This window comes from Thalassophryne amazonica, chromosome 14 (assembly GCF_902500255.1).
Source record: "Thalassophryne amazonica chromosome 14, fThaAma1.1, whole genome shotgun sequence".
NCBI lineage: Eukaryota > Metazoa > Chordata > Actinopteri > Batrachoidiformes > Batrachoididae > Thalassophryne > Thalassophryne amazonica.
Window position 1 is genome coordinate 57060427 of NC_047116.1, and position 20928 is coordinate 57081354.

The 20928-nt window shown below is 45.1% G+C and overlaps 1 protein-coding gene across 1 annotated transcript in view; it reads right to left on the minus strand.

Moving 5' to 3' along the window:
* Nucleotides 1-10459: 10459 nt before the first annotated feature.
* Nucleotides 10460-20928, minus strand: part of pth2ra (parathyroid hormone 2 receptor a) — a 408052-nt gene continuing 397583 nt past the window's right edge. The window contains exon 13 of the mRNA XM_034186779.1: nt 10460-11120. Within this exon, the coding sequence (XP_034042670.1) occupies nt 10734-11120 (387 nt within the window). The 3' untranslated portion in view covers nt 10460-10733. The remainder of the gene's footprint in view (nt 11121-20928) is intronic.

Sequence of the window (20928 nt, forward strand, 5' to 3'; positions counted from 1 at the left end):
TTTGTCTCTGGGAATAAAGCCCATTTGGTCTGTCTGTATCAAGTAAGGAAGAAACTCTTCAACCTCTTGGCAAGTATTGATGTATACAATTTGTAGTCAGTATTCAGGACAGAGATTGGTCTAAATGATCCACAATCTAATCTGTCTTTTCCCTCCTTCGGAATGACCGAGATTGTAGCTTCTCTCCAGGTTGGCGGGATTTTCCCCTCTTTTAAAGCTATGTTAAATATCTAAGGAGTTTGGTGTTAACTCGGTTCTGAAGATCTTGTACCATTCAGCAGGTACCCATCTGGCCCTGGTGATTTGTTTGTTTTTAACCTTGAAATCACACTGTTCAGCTCTTCTTTTGTTATTTTGGTATAATTTTCTGTTTTGATCTTCTGATAGAGTGGGTAAGTTAAGGGATGTTAAAAACTGCTCTATTCGCTGTTCCTCTTCTAATTTTGGTTGGGTATATAATTGCTTATAGTAGTTTTGAAATGCCATTCGTATTTCGTTTTGCTTATATAGTAATAATTCAGAGTGTGGGTCCCTAATTTTGTAGATTGTGTTATCTGACTGTTGGTTTTTTTTTTTCAGTTTCCTTGCCAGTAGCTTAGAAAATTTGCAGCCAGATTCATAATACTTTTGTTTTGTATAAATCATGTTTTTTTGTATTTCTTGTGTATATTGGTGTTAATTTCATTCCTAACTTCTTTCAGTTTTGAAGTGAGGTTTTGGTTAGATCCCTTCTTATGTTTTATTTCAAGTTCTTTTAGTTCTTTATTCAATTCTGATAATCTTAACTGCCTTTGTTTCTTTTGGTATGCGCAAAAGGATATAATTTTCCCCCTGAGAACTGCTTTTAGTGCATCCCATACTATTTCTGGGCCAACTTCTCCATTTTGTTTTCCTCCATATAGTGTTTGATTTCTTCTTTGATTTTTGTTTTAAAATTGTTCACTATTAAGAATACTTGTATTTAACCTCAATAAGATTCCAGGTGTTGTGTGGGCCACTGAAGAGGAGGTACTGCTGGCCCACCACCACCAGATGGCGCCCTGCTTGGAGTGCGGGCTTCAAGCAGGAGAGGGCGCCAGAGCCACTGGGTGACAGCTGTCACTCTTCATCAGCACCAGCTGTCACTCAGCCAACTCATCACCATCTCCATAAAGCCGGACTGCGACTCCACCTCCTCGCCGAGAATCAACTACCAATCAGGTAATTTTCTACTGACTCAAAAACATTGAGTAATAATCTGAACTTCTTTGCAGCCATTTCCCTGTGGTGTGTCCTTGTCTGTGGGATTGGCGTTTGGTGTGATCAGCGACGGCTTCGCTTCACACCCCAACCAATAAGTGGTTAGACAGGAGCTGCACGAGTGTGTGATTGGAGCTGGAGGTGCTCCCTCCTTACTGAATACAGACCTGTGGGATTACTGAGTGTGCGACCTCACACTCATCAGGACTGTTCTCTGTTCTCTGCCAGCAGTACCGGGTCTGACTGCTGAAGACAGCGGCCACCTGGGGCGCAGGGCTTGGCGGCTCCGGTGTTCTTCAGCTCCGTTGGAGGTGGAAGCTGTGTGGATCTGGCTCTTCTCTCGCCAGGCGTCTTCTATCGTCGAGCCTGCCCACACGTCACCTGGGGTATGATTGACAGTCACTATATTGTTATTGTCTGTACGTCGTTGTGTGATTCACAACTTAAATTGTTACTTTTGGCTTAATCCATTGTCCGTTCATTAACGCCCCCTGTTGTGGGTCCGTGTCACGACACTTTCACAACAGGATTTCTCGGCCAGCATCATGGATCCTGAGGGGCGTCAACCATCGCTTGAACAGCCAATGGAAGAGCGAGGTGCACAGGGCGCCAGCAGGAGGCGTTGTTAGGTGAGCTGCAGCACATCTTACCGCCTTACCGCTTGGTTGGACTTAGTTACCGAGCAGTAGCAGTGTTTCAATCATAGATGGAGGCTCTCACCGCCCAGGTGAAGCGCGTGCTCAGGGCGTGCTGCAGCACCTCCTCCTGCTGACCGTGTGCCAGAAACAGACATTCCGCTGGTCGTTCAACGAACCCCCCCACCTTCCCCTGAAGCATACATAAGCCCTCCGGAGCCATACGGAGGCTGTGTGGAGACGTGCGCGGACTTCTTGATGCAGTGCTCGCTCGTCTTTTCACAGCGTCCTGTCATGTACGCGTCAGACGCTAGCCGGGTGGCTTATGTTATAAATTTGCTTCGAGGAGAGGCACGCGCCTGGGCTACGGCGCTTTGGGAGCAGAATTCACGGCTCCTAACGGTTTATACTGAGTTTGTGAGGGAGTTCCGACAGGTGTTCGACCACCCTCATAGAGGCGAGAACGCTTCAAGTGTGCTGCTGTCGATACGGCAGGGGCGTCGGAGCGCAGCGAAGTATGCAGTCGACTTCCGCATCGTGGCAGCGCGAGCCGCTGGAATGCTGTTGCGCTCCGCGCCGCCTTTGTAATGGACTGTCTCTGGTCCTTAAGGAGCACCTGGTGGCGAAGAACGAGCCGCGGGATTTAGATGGGTTATCGACCTGGTTATACGGTTAGACAACCGATTAACGGAACACCGACGGGAGCGAGGCGAGGGGCGTGGTCAAGCACAAGCCGTCCCTCTTTCCTCCCGGGTCCAAAAGGAAGCCGACTTCCCCACGCTCCACTGCCAGGGCTCTCCACGTGACAACAGCTCCCCTGCTGACGTTGCTATGGAAAAGAGCAGGCCAAAAAAACGATCAGACCAGAGACAAAGGAGGCTGATCCGTGGAGAGTGGTTTCTCTGCAGCTCTACCGAGCACACACAGAGAGAATGCCCCAAACGGTCAAAACAGCAGCACTCGTCCTTAGAGACTGGCTAAGGGTGGGTCACAACACCCACGTGGGGAAACCCAGACGATCTGCACGAATCCCAGCACGATCCTGAGTGGGGATCTAACCCTTCATGCCCCAGCACTGGTGGACACAGGGTCAGAGGGGAATCTGCTGGATAGCAGATGGCCAAGGAGGTTGGGCTCCTCTTGATTGGCCTTACCGTCACCATTATCGGTGCGGGCGCTAGATGGCACCCTTCTTCCACTAATCACACACCAGACACAGCCAGTGACATTGGTGGTGTCTGGGAATCACAGGGAGGAGATTGTGTTTTATGTAACACCTTCTACCTCCCGAGTAATTTTGGGTTTTCCATGGGTGTTAAAACACAATCCCCGGATTGATTGGCCGTCTGGGACTGTGGTTCAGTGGAGCGAAACTGCCACCGGGAGTGTTTAGGATCCTCGGTTCCACCCGGTGTGACAGCTAAGGAGGAGGTTTTAGTCCCCCCCAATCTGGCGGCAGTGCCAGCCGAGTACCATGACCTTGCTGACGTCTTCAGCAAGGATCTGGCACTCACGCTGCCCCCGCACCGTCCGTACGATTGTGCCATTGATTTGATACCGGGCGCTGAGTACCCGTCCAGCAGGCTGTACAACCTCTCACGTCCGGAACGCGAATCAATGGAGACCTACATCCGGGACTCGTTAGCTGCCGGGTTGATCCGGAACTCCACCTCCCCGATGGGTGCTGGTTTCTTTTTTGTGGGCAAGAAGGACGGCGGACTCCGTACATGCATTGATTACAGAGGGCTGAACGAGATCACGGTTCGCAACCGATACCCGTTACCTCTGTTGGATTCAGTGTTCACGCCCCTGCATGGAGCCCAAATTTTCACGAAATTGGATCTTAGGAATGCTTATCACCTGGTTCCGATCCGGGAGGGAGACGAGTGGAAGACGGCATTTAACACCCTGTTCGGTCACTTTGAGTACCTGGTCATGCCGTTCGGACCTCACCAATGCCACCCGCGACGTTCTAAGCATTGGTTAATGATGTCTTGCGGGACTTCCTGCATCGGTTTGTCTTCGTATATCTAGACAATATACTCATCTTTTCCTCCGGATCCTGAGACCTATGTCAAGCATGTACGTCAGGTCCTACAGCGGTTGTTGGAGAACCGGGTGTTTGTGAAGGGCAAGAAGTGTGAGTTCCACCGCACTTCTTTGTCTTTCCTGGGGTTCATAATCTCCTCCAACTCCGTCGCCCCTGATCCGGCCAAGGTTGCGGCGGTGAGAGACTGGCCCCAACCAACGAACCGTAGGAAACTACAACAGTTCCTCGGTTTTGCAAATTTCTACCGGAGGTTCATCAAGGGCTACAGTCAGGTAGTTAGCCCCCCTGACAGCCCTGACCTCCACAAAAGTCCCCTTCACACTGGTCGGATCGGTGCGAAGGCCGCGTTTAGGGAGTTGAAACGCCGGTTCTCGTCGACTGCACCGGTTCTGGTGCAGCCCGATCCCAAGCGCCAGTTTGTTGTTGAAGTGGATGCCTCTGACTCAGGGATAGGAGCCGTGCTGACCCAGAGCGGGGAGTCCGACAAGGTTCTCCATCCATGTGCCTACTTTTCCCGCAGGTTGACCCCAGCTGAACGGAACTATGACGTCGGCAATCTGGGAACTTCTTGCGGTGGAAGGAGGCTCTTGAGGAGTGGAGACACCTGTTGGAGGGAGCATCGGTACCATTCACCGGTTTTTCACAGACCATCGGAACCTGGAGTACATCCAGACCGCGAAGCGTCTGAACCCCAGGCAAGCCCGCTGGTCGCTGTTCTTCGGCCGTTTTGACTTCCAGATCACCTACCGCCCCGGGACAAAGAACCAACGGTCTGACGCCCTGTCCCGGGTGCATGAAGAGGAGGTCAAGACCGAGCCGTCAGACCCCCCTGACACCATCATCCCCGAGTCCACTGTCGTGGCCACCCTTACCTGGGATGTGGAGAAGACCGTCCGGGAGGCCCTGACACGGAGCCCGGACCCGGGGACAGGTCCGAAGGACAAGCTGTATGTCCCACCAGAGGCCAGGGCTGCGGTCCTTGACTTCTGTCACGATTCCAAGCTCTCCTGTCACCCAGGGGTGCAAAGGACCGTGGCAGTGGTCCGGCAGCGCTTCTGGTGGGCGTCTATGGAAGCCGACGTCCAGGAATATGTCCAGGCCTGCACCACCTGTCTCATGCCCCTGGTCTCATATTGGCCTGGACTTTGTCACGGGCCTCCCGCCGTCCCAGGGCAACACCACCATCTTAACGATAGTGGACCGGTTCTCCAAGGCGGCCCACTTCGTGGCCCTCCTGAAGCTCCCAATGGCCCAGGAGACTGCAGACCTCCTGGTCCACCACGTCGTGCGTCTGCATGGGATTCCAGCAGTCATTGTCTCAGATCGTGGTCCTCAGTTCTCCTCCCAGGTCTGGAGGAGTTTCTGCAGGGAACTGGGGGCCACCGTCAGTCTCTCGTCTGGGTACCATCCCCAGAGCAGGCAGAGCGGACTAACCAGGAACTGGAGCAGGCCCTCCGCTGCGTGACCTCCGCGCACCCAACGGCCTGGAGTGACCATCTGGCCTGGATCGAGTACGCTCATAACAGCCAAGTCTCATCTGCCACCGGCCTCTCCCCGTTTGAAGTGTTTTTGGGGTACCAGCCCCCATTGTTCCCACTAGTGGAGGGAGAGGTCGGGGTGCCCTCGGTCCAGGCCCATCTGAGAAGGTGCCGTCGGGTGTGGCGTACCGCCCGCTCTGCCCTGCTCAAAGCCCGGATGAGGGCCAAGAACCATGTGGACCGCCGGCGTGCCCCGGCCCCTGCATATGAGCCTGGGCAGGAGGTTTGGCTTTCTACAAAGGACATTCCCCTGCAAGTGGAAACCCAAACGTTGAAGGACAGATACATTGGACCTTTCCCCATACTCAAGATCCTCAGTCCAGGCGCAGTGAAGCTGGCAGCTTCAGCTTCACTGCGGATCCACCCGGTTTTTCATGTGTCACGCGTCAAACCACACCACGTTTCACCCCTCTGTACCCCCGGACCGGCGCCGCCTCCTGCCCGGATCATAGATGGAGAGCCTGCCTGGACCGTGCGCAGGCTCCTGATGTCATCGAAAGGGCCAGGGGTTTCCAGTATCTGGTGGACTGGGAGGGGTATGGACCCGAAGAACGCTCCTGGGTGAAGAGGAGCTTCATCCTGGACCCGGCCCTCCTGGCCGACTTCTACCGGCGGCACCCGGACAAGCCTGGTCGGGTGCCAGGAGGCGCCCGTTGAGGGGGGGTCCTGTTGTGTGGGCCACTGAAGAGGAGGTACTGCTGGCCCACCACCACCAGATGGCGCCCTGCTTGGAGTGCGGGCTTCAAGCACGAGAGGGCGCCGGAGCCACTGGGAGTGACAGCTGTCACTCTTCATCAGCACCAGCTGTCACTCAGCCAACTCATCACCATCTCCATAAAGGCCGGACTGCGACTCCACCTCCTCGCCGAGAAATCAACTACCAATCAGGTAATTTTTTCTGCTGACTCAAAAACATTGAGTAATAATCTGAACTTCTTTGCAGCCATTTTCCTGTGGTGTGTCCTTGTCTGTGGGATTGGCGTTTGGTGTGATCAGCGACGGCTTCACTTCACACCCCAACCAGATAAGTGGTTAGACAGGAGCTGCACGAGTGTGTGATTGGAGGTGGAGGTGCTCCCTCCTTACTGAATACAGACTGTGGGATTACTGAGTGTGCGACCTCACACTCATCAGGACTGTCTCTGTTCTCTGCCAGCAGTACTGGGTCTGACTGCTGAAGACAGCGGCCACCTGGGGCGCAGGGCTTGGCGGCTCCGGTGTTCTTCAGCTCCGTTGGTGGTGGAAGCTGTGTGGATCTGGCTCTTCTCTCGCCAGGCGTCTTCTATTGTCGAGCCTGCCCACACGTCACCTGGGGTATGATTGACAGTCACTATATTGTTATTGTCTGTACGTCGTTGTGTGATTCACAACATTAAATTGTTACTTTTGGCTTATCCATTGTCCGTTCATTAACGCCCCCTGTTGTGGGTCCGTGTCACAACACTTTCACAACACCAGGTTTGTTATTTATTTGCAGTGACATGGAGAGGGATGCATGGTCTGACAAGTCGATATTACCTATCTCACAGTCATGTATTCTATGGCGATCTTTTTTGAAAATAAAAAAGTAATCTATTCTGGAGTAGACAGCATGTGAATGAGAGTAATGTGTGTAGTCTCGGGTTGTTGGGTAAAAGTCTCTCCAGAGATCGATTACTCCCAGCTCTGCCATAAGGATCTTGATCTTCTTGTGTATGGGGGTTTGGGTAGAGTCTTTGGAACCATCCAGTTTGGGATTGAGGCGTATATTCCAGTCTCCCCCACATATAAGTATGCCCGTTGCCTCCATCATTAGGTCAAGATTTTTCTATAGAAACTTATGTCACTGCCAGGAGGTGCATAAAGATTAAGAAGAGTTATTTGAGCTCCTTCTATTTTTCCAGAGATTAATAAATATCTTCCCTCTGTCATTTACTTGTGAGATTTTTTTCAAGTTTTACTCTATGAGATAATAAAATGGCTACCCCTCTCTTACAACCTGCTCTATAGGATGAATAGTACACTTGAGAAACCCCATTCTTTCAGCTTTTCATGTTCTACAGAACTGAGGTGAGTTCCTGCAAAAGCACAATATGCGCATTCTCCTTTTCATTTTACCTCAATATCTTGCTTATCTTAATTGGGTTCAGTACCCCATTTATATTTAATGAAAATTTTAATATTTTGATTAGCCATAATGTTCTATTTGTATTGCGTGTGGTTGGGTTACCCCTACATCATGAATAGATTCTATAACCTCATACATCCCAGAAACTCTCATGAACAGCGAGTGATGAACATAGTTCAGTAGTAACAGTAGCACAAAACTTAGCAAAATGTCTTTACATTCTTTAGAGTTTCTTTCTTCCAATGTTGAGGCTCTTTCTGTATTAGCCTCTGAGGGGGTTGAGATGTTAGAGCCTCCATAAAGGGATGTCCAGCTCTTCGTTAAGAGTAGGGCCCTTTGAGATGACTGCATAACTCCTACAGTCATGGCTTAAGCTTTTGTGTCCCGACCATTTTACACAGTTTTAAGGTAAATGATGAAGGTTTTTAAATGAAATCAGAATGAACCATATGAGGCTTCAGGCATCCAGGCAATTAAAATCAGCCTAGTCTATAAGTCTTTAAGTCCAAAATAAAATTAGACCATCTGGTCCATAAATCTAATAAAATAAGATGTGAACTGGAGCAGACTTATCTGTATCTTTTACTTAATAAGATGTTTGATGTCCCTCACTCTGGAGGAGGATCACGTCTGAACTCCTGGAGTTTCTCTTTGTACTGCGTGTGAGGGTTTTTTTCTTTTGCTGTGTGGTAGCGGTGGTATTCCTGGCTCCGACCCGACAGTGCACTGCCACTTGCCATGTAGATAAGAGTTGAGTCTCTTGTTGATCCGTATTGGTTGGAGCTGGTATGATGGTCACCGGAAAACCGCGTGAAGCCATGTCCTCTGTTGCCTCTGCTGCATTCTGATACAGGCGGGTGCCATCATTATAAAAAACTCTCAGTCATGCTGGGTAGGGGGTCTGGAATTTAATTTTCCTTTCCTTGAGTACTTTCTTTGCTTCTGCATACTCCAGATGTCTCTTGAGGACTGCAGATGGATAGTCATGGTCATGGTGTTGTTGTAGAAAACCTCTCTTTTTTGCCAGGCTCTCCGGATCACCTCTTCTTTCACTCTGTAACTCGCGAGCTTTACAATGATAGAGCGGGGCTTTACCTGTGGGTCGGTGGGTTTAGGCACCGGAGCCCTGTGTGCTCTCTCAATTTTGAGCTCTGTCTGGTGGAAATCCCAGTGACTCTTTCAATAGGTTTTCCAGGAAAGAGGGGATATTGTTCCCCTCTGCTCCTTCTGGTATGCCATATATTCGAATGTTGTCTCTGCGAGCCCGTCCTTCTTGATCAATCAGTTTAGCCTCCATGTCAGCCTGGCGCTGTGAGAGCCGTTTCAGTAGCGTTGACACCGCTTGTAATGCTGTTTCTGCTTCATCAATTTGTGTCTCAGCTTCCACCAGCCTGTCGCTCGTCTTGTGTAGTTCTTGTTTAATCTCTGTGAGTTGGTGTTTATTATCTCGCCTGAAGTCCCGCAGTTCATTCAATATGCCGTGCAGGGTGGCGTCTTCGTCCTCATTTGTCCCACTAGTTGGGGAGCTACTTTGGCTAGCCTCGCTTTGTAGCATGCCTTCATCAGTATTTACTGTCACGGCCACATTTTTACCCCTTCTTGTGCTAACCCTGTTCATCATCGCATTTACAAAACACTTACTTTTGACTTATGTCAGGGGTTATCAGGGTTAATTTGTGAAACCGTCAGAGAGCACAGATCTCAAGCTGCCATCTTTGATGTGACCCGGAAGCACCCCCAAAAAGGAAAGTTTTAAGCTTAATCTTAAAAGCACAGAGGGTGTCTGTCTCCCTGATCTGAATTGGGAGCTGGTTCCACAGGAGAGGAGCGTGAAAGCTGAAGGCTCTGCCTCCTATTCTACTCTTACAAACCCTAGGAACTACAAGTAAGCCTGCAGTCTGATGTCAGATCCTCATTTTTTGTCTCCAGTCACTCAGTGTAGTTTCAACCATTGCCAACCCCTCACAAAGTTCTCTCACTATTTTCACACGAGTTGTGGGGATTACAGCAGGCTTCCCAATGCCCGCGGTGGATCTGGGACTGTGAGAGACTGTGTGGAGTGGACACTTGATGCCTCGCCAACTTTGAACTGTCCATAATCCAGGCGCTATACCCAACAAACATCACGCAAAATCAAGCAAATTCCCTTGCAATTGCTGTTCGCATGCTGTCACAGCCCAGTGGGATAGCACCCCTAGTGTACAGTTGAGCAGATTGTTTGCTCATATTTTCTGCCTGTTTGTCTACATTTCTTTATTGTTCTGCAAAACTGCTCTTATTATTCTCATATTTAAAATACTTTACTTTTATTTATTTGTGTTCTGGTTTTGTGGAGCACCTGATGAATATCAGTTGTGTTAAAATAAGAGAAATTCGACTAATTTTACAAAATTTAACATTTACAGCTGAAAAAACATTTCAGTGTTTACACTATATTTTGTTTTACTTTTTTTTTAGATGACCAACATATTTGTGCAAAGCAAAAAAGAAAAAAAAAAAAATTCAGCAACTCCCAAGTAACTAGTTTTCTTTTGCAATCTGGCTGCTACCTTTATAGTTTCTGTGCACCGTTTTTTCCTCATCTCGCTGATACAAGGCATTCAGTTTGTCACTGCTGATCCTTCATTTCACACAGCTTGTCTGAAGTTCATAAAGCACTGAAGGGCTCCAAGTGAGAAATAGTAGTTAGAGTTCACAGATTACTTCACGCCCTTGAATTAGTTGTTCATGTGTGCACATTAGTTCGTCACATTGAATCGCATATGCAGCTGAAATAATTATCATTTAAATTACATTCAGCAGATATAAAAGATAACACATGGTGAATAAAAACCACAACTTGAAGCATATTTACATATATCACTCCAAGAGAAATGATCAGTCCAATAAAGCAAAGCCATGCAGTTTAGAATGTTGAGCTGACAATGTATTATTTGTTCAGTCAACTTACACACCCTCACAAATTCCACTGACTGTACAAAAAAGGCTTTTTTATGCATTAGAATTTTTAATTTTCTATTATTTATTCATTTATATTTTTATTTAGCTTCTTGCACAAATAGCAAAATGTTTGGGTATAGTTTTGATACCACAGTTTGACAGTGAAGGTCTTGATGCTGAAATATTTTGAAGATTGCAGTTTTACTCCTAATATGCACTGTATTCTACAGTGTTTCATCCTCATCCTCAGCTGTTCCACTGGTGTTGAGAACAGGCAGGGTTTCCTTCAGGGAGATATCATCAACCTGCTTGGGTCCGCTGTCCTCAGGTTCTTCTGGTATAGATGTGTCTGAGTTACTGATGACATATCCTGGCAGTGTGGCATGCATGCTGACCACAGAGAGGCCGGAACTTCGAACAATACGACTTGGGCCCACTGTGGTGGAACGGGTGGACAGGCCACCTCCAGCCAGATGAGAGTGGCTGCTGTTACTGTTGTTGTTGAGGCCGACAACAACAGAGCCATAACGGTAACGGCCACAGTGCAGTGGACCCTCCCAGTCCAACGCCAAATGCCACCGTGTCCACGTTCTCTTTATCTCTGTCTGGACCTGCAGAAATGAGTCAATACGACACTGATGTTTGGCATCTGGATAATCTTTCCATTTCTCTAAGAACAGTAAAACTGTTCAAATCAGTTTATTTATATAGTGTGAAATTGCAACTAAGTCACCCCAAAGTGCTTCAGGTGGGTATGGTCTGAATGAGATATTTACAAGCACTGTGTGATCATGGACTTTTTATATACATTTTGTTCACAGTGTGTACAGCCACGAGATTTGCCTGTTAATACTGAGAGTGCTTGTGAAGGAGTTTATGTTCCATTAAACTCCAATTTTTAAGATGTTATAAAATATTTTACTTTGTAGAAAACTTTTGGGGGACAAAAGGAAAATGGGCACAATGTGGTGCCATATTCATATTTTAAGTCAACGAGATAGATAGATCGATTGAGTTATTAATCCCTGAAGGGAAATTTCAGTTGTCATAGCAGCCAGGTACCTCAGAAAGATAAAAAAATAAAAACAGGTACCTCAAAAAGATAAAACATAAAAACAACACAATACAAACAATAAGAATACAAACAATAAGAAAACCAGAGGTAGACACATCAATAAATGTTATGGGCTTTTTAATCTAGTTCAGAGACCACTGATCTAGCAGAGACAGAGAGATATTAAAGAGTCTGATGGCACGGGGCAGGAACGATCTCCTGTACCATTCCCTTTCTGTTGCTGAACCTGCTCTTAAGATTGGCCAGTGTCTTATGGAGGGGGTGGGAGGCATTGTCCTTAATTACCAGCAGATATGTGGGCACTGGGCAGGTTTGAGGCAACAGGGATGATAATCAGCACCTCCAATTTGTCTCCTCTGAGTCAGGGGAGAGTTATTGCCCTGGGTGGAGGAGTTTAAGTATCTCAGGGTCATGTTCATAAGTTGAAGCGTGAGATCGACAGATGGAGTGGGGCTGCATTTGACACTTTATGAATGCTTTCCCAAACTGTTATGGTGAAGAAAGAACTGAGCCAGAAGGTAAGACTCTTAATTTACCAGCCGATTTACACTCCTATCCTTACCAATGGCCATGAAGTTTTGAGTAATGACCAAAGGAACAAGGTCACGGATACAAGCTTCCATGACCTTGGGTATCTGGGTTTACAGTCCAGGACATGGTGAGAAGCTTGACTTTCCGGGAGGGACTCAGAGTAGAGTCACTGCTTCATCACATCAAAAGGAGTCAGCTGAGGTGGTTCAGGCATTTGGTTCGGATGTCCCCTAGTCATCTCCCACAAGAGATCTTCCAGGTCCCTCTAGCTGTGAAGAGGCCCCAGGGAAGACCTAGGAAAGCTGGAGAGATTATATTTCCCAGCTTGCTTGGCAACACCTCAGGATCCCCCAGGTAGAGTTAGAGGACTTAACCAAGGACAGGAAATTGTTGTATGAGCTGCTTGGTCTACTGGCACCATTACCTGGACCTGGATAAGCAGTAGAAAATGAATGAATGACATTTGAATCATTGACTTAAAGTCAGGTCACGGTCAGCATTGATCCTGCTACTGCTAACACTGTAACCGACTACAACTGGCTACATGGATGGATAGTTGGTGTTGAAATCAGCTCCAAAACTAGCAATTACACTGTGGAAAAGGGTAGCATGACACCTAGCAGGATGAAAAACAAAACTTGTCAAAGGATGAATAAACTCCTTGGGAGTCAATGGCTATCATGCTCTTATGTTTTATGCTTTTTGTGTTTTTAGTGATTTATGTTGTTTCATTTTCAATTGCCATGTGGCACTGTATTTTATATGTGTATACCCTTGGCATGGTTTCTGTATCCAGAATTGTTTGTGGTCCTCCAATCTGCATATAATCCTTTTTGGGGGATTGGAAACGGGATTAGCACCTCAGTCGCCATCAAATTCCTTGCGCAACAAAATGATGAAAGGGGAAGATTGCTGTTCCCACTCTTTGTGAGGCTAAAGGTACCTTGACACTTGCACATACTTGATCCCTGCACTGCCATGCAATCTGGTGTGCCAGTGAGTAAACCCTTCGTAAACTGTGCGTGAACCATGTGCAGCTACGTGCCAGTGTGCAAAGAAAACTTTGAAATGTTCAGAACTTCTGGCACACATTAATTTCATGAACTAGTTGTGAACATTGTGCAACCTATTCAAAAACACTGTGTGTCATTGTGCACAGCACATCTGAACAATTATGACAAGATGTTACATCAATAATAAACATAATTTTACAGATACATTATTGAATTCATAAGAAGGAATGAAAATGCAACTGTTTTACCAATCCATTTCTTTATATTATAAACAATTACCTTTGAGACAAGATTCCAAATGTGTTCTCCATCGCACAACACACACAAGACAACCTGCAGCTGTAGATAATTTCTCTGTGATTCTGGAAGCGATGAGAGAATGGTTTCATCAGCCAAGTTCTGAGAGCAAATGCGTCATTGGCTACAAAATCATTATATTATATAGCGCGGCATCAAGCGGGACAAAGCGGGATGCATTGGCACAACGAATTGCGCGGTAGTGCGGGAATCAAATTTGTGAAGGTGCCTTAACTCTGCCGCTGCCTTCCATTGGAAGTGGGCAGATATTTGTGGGTAGAAACACCTTCTGGTTATACCAATAGTTGGTGTACAGACGGAGTAGCAGTTGCTGTGGCAGGCCAGCTCCTTCCAGTGGTGTCAGATATCATCCTTTCAATGAATGTATTATCAGGCTCAGACTCAAGCATTCACTGGGTGTTGTGTCTGTAGTTTTAGTTTTTGCTAGGACTTTAATGAACGATGTCTCTGCAGGTAGACGTTTTGTTCACATCATTGCTTGTTGATTGATGACTGCCCCAGAGGTGGCAGTTTGGGCTACCAACGAGGACTGTATTTGTCTGCATGGATCTGGTAACCATGGTGAAATGGTAATGGTCCTTGACTTTGCAAACATTGTGGGTGATAAATTGCTGGATCTTCATTTCATTGTCCAAATTTACACAGCTGGACATGGTATTCTAACAATGCTTGTGTTGCCACGGAGACTGACCATGTTCTCGTAGAAAAACACAGGATAATTCTGCAGAACTGTGGGTCTACAGAGGTGCCCAGTTTGTAAATTCCCATTACAGACCTGTTGTGACTTCCCTGGGGATTCAGTTGAAGTCTCACAGATTCAAGACTCATGATTCAAGATTATCTTCATTGTCATTCAAAACATTCCAAAACATGCAGTGTAGAACCAAATTACATGCATTAGGCACTGGTGCCTCACAGCAAGGAGGTCATGGGATCGATTCCCAGCCTTTCTATGTGCAGTTTGCATGTTCTCCCTGTGTCTGCGTGGGTTTCCTCTGGGCACTCCAGTTTCCTCCCACAATCAAAGACATGCTTATTTAGGATCTTCTCCTTTCTCTGCCCCTGACCAAGACAGCGTCTACATCTGGAGTTACTCCCCGGGCACCAGACTGTGGCTGCCCACTGCTCCTGGTGGTTGGATTGTGTTCAACTGTAATTAGGATGGGTTAAATGTATGTATGTGCATATGTGCAATGACAATAAAGTTGCTATGCTATTCTATTCTAAGTCCATCATAAAAATAAAGTAAAAACACCTTCAACAACCTTAAACTAGAACTGCAGTTATAAATAAATAAATATGACATGATAGACATGATATAATAAATGTAAAACATGAAAAATAGCAATTAAAAATATAAAGAGAACTTCACTCACTCAATCTTCAACTACTTACTCCAATTAAGGGTCATGGGAGGGGGGGGATGGGTGGAGCCTATTCCAGCGGTCATAGAGCGTGAGGCAGGATACACCCGGAGAAGATGCCAGTCTGTCTCAGGGCCCTATATAGAACTGTATACTACATACTATATAGAATGGATGTGATAAAGCATGGCACTAGCACATGCTCCCAAACTTGACTTGTCATATATAAATTATTCAAGTAATTTGAAGTTAGATTTAAAGTCACAATTCTATTTTTCAATATATTTGAAGGACTAATTTATCCATGTGCTAAATGTACACCTAGTAGCGATTCAAATTATGAACAGATTACAGCTTGCTGGAAGTAGAGAGATGGAACTGTGATGCATGCAACCAAATTCTGGATTATGAGGATGGATGTCAGGCACTTGTGATGGATGTGACTTGTGATGGATGTGGAAAAACACTACTTGTTGGTGTGCACAGCATTTGACCAAAAGGAATTCAAGGCCCTGAGAAAGCTACAAAGAGATGAAGTGTGTTGATGTTGTAGAGAATGTAAGGGTGACTTCCGAAAATACTTGGGAAAGAGAAAGGAACATTCATGTAGCAATTCCATTTTAGAAAATTGAAGAAAAGATCAAAACAAATGCAGACAAGATGATAAATGATCAGAGGGAGGCTGGCTTAGGTCAAGTGGAAGAAATCGTGAAGAAAGCTATGGTAGAACAGAAAATCAAGGAAAAAAAATGAGAAAACCGAGAACAGAACTTGATCATTCATTGAGTCCCTGAATCAACCCAGGCTGAATCACAAGAAAGAGCAAAGCAGGACACTGCATATGCTGAGTGTCTCTTTGCAGAGCCACTAGAACTCAGTAAGATTGATAGATAGAGAACATTGAGACAACACCACCAGCGATCATGTTGTGTTGTCATTTGCCTGTTACTGTTACACAGAGAGGGCACTAGTAATATCTGAATGCTACCAGTACAATAAGGGAAACCATGAAATGATAGCTGAGGAACTAGACCTTAATTGGGTGGAGCTTCTTCAAAATAAATATACAGAAGAAACTTGGTCACTCTTCCGCAATACTGTTAGAACAGCTGTTGACAAGCACATGCCCAGGATATCAACCAAGAAGAAACAAAAGTTTGCTGTGTAGAGAAACCATAAGTAAGCTAAAGAAAAAACAAAAAGCCTGGAAGAAATATTCAGAAACTAAAGTGCCAGAAGACTGTGCCAAGTACACTAAAGCGAGAAATCAAGCTCAGTGGGCATCAGGGCCCCTTCACACATAGTGCGAAGTCTGGACGAAGTGCACACTTAGTGCGCATGGCGCAGGAATCCTGTGCAAACCATGTAATGTCATGCCTTCGCCAACGCCTTGTACACCTGTTGTTACAACTATTTGTGCACACAAGCGCCTGAAAGACAGACAGAGTGTGCGCTGTGCGAACCCATCGCACCCTCTTGTGGCAGGTGCTGGCCAAATTCCAGGTGACACGCATGAACACCTAACACTGCTCGCATGGCACTTACAAAATGTCTGGCCAGTTGCAGTCTTGGCATGACAAGAGACTGCAGACAATCACTGTCATAATGATGCGAAATTTGTCTAAGTTTCCCACGAGTGTGACTTTGCAAACACACACACTGACACGTGGGTGTGTGTGCTCCACTCATGGGAGGCATGGCTTCTTACAGAAACAGCTGTGGTGATCTGTCATTCTGGACATTCCAGCTACACAACACCTACTGTGTTTGGACAGTCATGGACCAACAACTGTCCACTGTGAGGCGCGTGTGTCTGACTGCTGTATTTATGTGGATATAAATAAAAACATATATCGCTGTGGTGGCGACAAGCTGCAGCAAGCGAGCGCATGCACAGAACGGACACTAATAGCCCCCCAGGTTGAAACAGACGAACAGATCAGAACAAGCAGCGGGCGATCTGACCGTCACATCACCCACGTGAACTCTGTTCCACATGAGGCGGTGTCTGTGCTGTGGCGCGCCGTCCACAAGACACACTTGTCAGGTAGAACACGCGCATGGCTGACTGGACACACCTGACCAGTAGAAGTGGACATGATCAGAGCACACTGTTTCTTATTCATGTCACTTCATAACTGCTTGTCTGTAACCATGGGTCATCACCAGAGGAACAGACAGATCATATTTATATTGCTCGCTTGATACATGCAGTGTTTTTATATGGTGTGGGATTTATTTATTTATTTTTTTGTAATACTTCCATGTCCTTGCTGATATGAGGCAGATTCCCGCAGCTTTCAAAGAATAGCTCCATAGCTCAGTGGTAAAGTCTCTGGCTGGTGATGGGAAGTTTTGAAATGCACGAGTTCACATCCCAGGTGGTGTGTTTTTTCTTCTTTTTTTATTATTCCACATAAGCGCCGAGATGTGGTCGCACAGGTACCGGCTGATTTTTATTTTTTTATTTATTTCACATAAGCGGCGCAATGTGGGTCCACATGTACCAGCAGGTTTTTATTTCTTCCACATAAACGGCGCCATGTGGTGCACCTGACACTGTTCCTGCTTGAAGGACTCTGACGCGTGCACACACTCTCACACCGGGTTCGTGCACAACTGCCTGTTGGTGCGATGTTTCGTGCGTAATGTTTTGTGCGCTAATTTCGAAACGTTTCGCGCTGTTTTGCCGTTTTCATCAAAACACCATCCAAACTTCACACTATGTGTGAAGGGGCCCTTAAGGAAGGCAGTTAAGAACCATGAGAAACAGGTGGCAAAAAATATTAAGAAAAACCCAAAGCTATTATGGAAGTAGCTACATGAATAAAAAGTGAAAACAAAAGAAAGAATACCAGATCTAAAGAATGAGACAAATGTGGCAACCACTGAAAGAAAAAGCAGAAATCCTCAACAATTTCTTTACCAGTACTTTTACAAAATAAAACTTAGACCAAATACAAGAGGTATAAAAAAATAAAAAAATAAAAAAAAGAGGAGTACAGATTGGAGTTGACAGAGATCAAAATATCTGTTGATAACATCTGCAACAGACTAAAAAATCTCAACCAGAACAAGTCAATGGGGCCGGACGATATTCACCCTAGGGTCCTGAAAGAGCTAGCTGGAACTATAGCATTACCCCTGCATATTATCTTTATCAAGTCAATGGAAGAAGGCAAGTTACCAAATGACTAGAAAGTGGGATATGTAACACCCATATTCAAAAAAGGAAATAAAAAGGCACCCAGTAACTATAGGCCAGTCAGCCTAACATCAGTAATAGGGAAGATTCTAGAAGACATCATCAGAGATGAAATTGTGCAGCACATGAAAGAAAACGTGATATTCATGAAGCACTAGCATGGGTTTCTGCCAGGGAGATCTACCGCCACACAAATGTTGGAGTGCTTAGAAAACTGGACAAAATGGATGGACCTTGACTTACCTGTTGAGGTTACCTATTTGGACTACTAAAATCCATTCTATTCAGTACCAATTGAACGCTTCTTAGCAAATTTGATAACTACGGCATCTGGGGGAAGCTTTCTGCAGTGGATCAGATCATTCATCACTGGACATAAATAGAGACTCTGTGTGACCGGCGCAAGATCAAATTGGGCAAAGGTCAGCAGTGGAGTGCCGCAGGGCTGTGTGCTTGGACCAGTGTTGTTTACGTTGTTTGTCAACGACATATCCAAAGCAGTGTTGAGCAACCTGAAGCTTTTTGTGGACAACACAAAACTATACCGTACTGTGTGTGAAACCAGGAACTGTAGAATACTGCAAAACTGGGCAGACACCTGGCAACTAAGTTTTCACCCTGATAAATGCACAGCAATAAGGATTGGCACAAAACATTCTTATTATAAATATGATATGGTGGATCAGTCTGCAAAAAAGTCCTTCTTGAATTTATACAACAAGAAAAAGACAGAGGGATCACTGTTGATCAAGACACGACATTTGAAAACCACATTTCATCCATTGTCTTCAAAGCGAACCAAATGGCAGGCCTTATGTGGAGATCCTTTGAATATGTGGACAAAGAAGTTTCAACATCCTGTATAAGTCAATGATACGACCACACATTGAATATGGGGCGCCGATTTGGTCACCATGCACATGGAAACAAGCAGATCTAGTGGAAAGTGTCCAAAGATGAGCAAATAAGAGTGTGCCGGGACTACGTGACCTGCCATATGAAGAAAAACTGAAAACCCTACAACTACCCTCTCAACTATACAGGAGACTACAGGGAGACCTCATCAAAAATTGAATATGTACACGGACTATATGACACTACTACAGAGTGAGAACTAGAGGGGCGCAGTCCCAATGCTGCCTACTTAACGCAAATGACCCTTCATGGAGAGTGACATGCCACTTCCTAACCAGGCAAAATATTGACAAAAACTGATTTTATTCAGTAATCGGGTCATGGTGGAATGAGCTGCCTGATGACGTTGTCACTGCACCATCAGTCAATGCCTCCAAACAAGGTTAGACAAGTATATGGAATACTACCCAGTGAAATATTGGGCCAGATGTGGCAGCTGAAATCCCACACAGTACATAGGAAAATCAGCAATTAATCGCCAGAAATCCACACACAATGTTTCTCAGCCCAGTAGATGAAAGGGAAATTATTAACATAGTTAGTACATGTAAAAGTAAAAAGTCAACGGATCATAATGAGGTACATATGTCCTTAGTAAAGCGAATAATCACTGAAATCGCAAAACCATTATCATATATTTTTAACAAATCATTTCAAACTGGGATTGTTCCTAACAGTATGAAAGTGGCAAAAGTGATACCTTTATTCAAATCTGGCAGCAAGCATCTTTTTACTAACTACAGGCCTGTGTTTCTACTGTTACAATTTTCAAAGATACTGGAAAAACTTTACAACAGCAGACTGGATAAATTTATAGATCGACACAACTTGCTTGATGAAAGTCAATATGGTTTTAGAGCAAAAAGGTCCACGACACTGGCATTGCTCGATTCCATAGAAGAGATCAATAAACATGTGGACCAAAGGGTAATAGTTGCAGGTTTATTTATTGACTTAAGAAAGGCTTTTGACACAATTGATCACAATATATTATTTCAAAAGTTGGAACTGTATGGGATCAGAGGAGTTGCTCTGAGTTGGATTAAAAGCTACTTACAAAACCTAAAGCAGTTTGTTAAACTCGGGGAATACTGTTCTTCATATCTGGACATCATTTGTGGGCTACCACAGGGTTCTGTGTTGGGCCCAAAATTATTTATCTTATACATTAATGATTTATGTAAAGTCTCAGATATGGTTAAAACTGTAAAAATTGCTCAGGGGAAAATCTGCAACAATTGTTATCTGATTTAGGAACAGAAATGATAAAGTTAAAGAGATATTAACAAATATCAGATTGATATTAACAAATTATCATTAAATTTGTCTAAAACTAAATTGATGTTATTTGCAAATTATAAAAAAGACATACAAATTCAGTTAAATATACATGGGGTAAACATAGAATGTGTCAAAGAGAATAAGTTTTTAGGTGTCATTATTGATGAAAAAATTAATTGGAAATATCATATTCAGCATATTCAAATGAAGGTATCAAAAAGTATTGCAGTATCAAATAAAGTAAAGCATGTTCTTCATTCCAGAGCACTACATACTCTCTATTGTTCTTTGGTTACATCCTACTTGACTTATTGTGCTGAAGTTTGGGGCAATAATTACAAAACTACATTGCAACCATTATTGATTCTTCAAAAAAGAGCATTAAGGACAATTCATAATGCAGGTTATCGAGACCGCACCAACCCACTGTTCATTAAATCTCAAATATTAAAACTTAATGATATGATTTCGTTCAAGACTGTTCAATTAATGTACAAAGTGAAAAATAAAGAAGTGCCATTTAGAATTCAAGAATATTTTACTGAGAGAGAAGGAAAATATAATTTACGGGGCTTGTATCATTTTAAAATTGCTGGCGCTTGGACGACCAGGAAAGGTTTCTGTGTCTCCATGTGTGGCCCTAGATTATGGAATAACCTGATGGATGAACACATATCCAAATATCAATCAGTTTAAAAATCAATATAAAAAAATGAT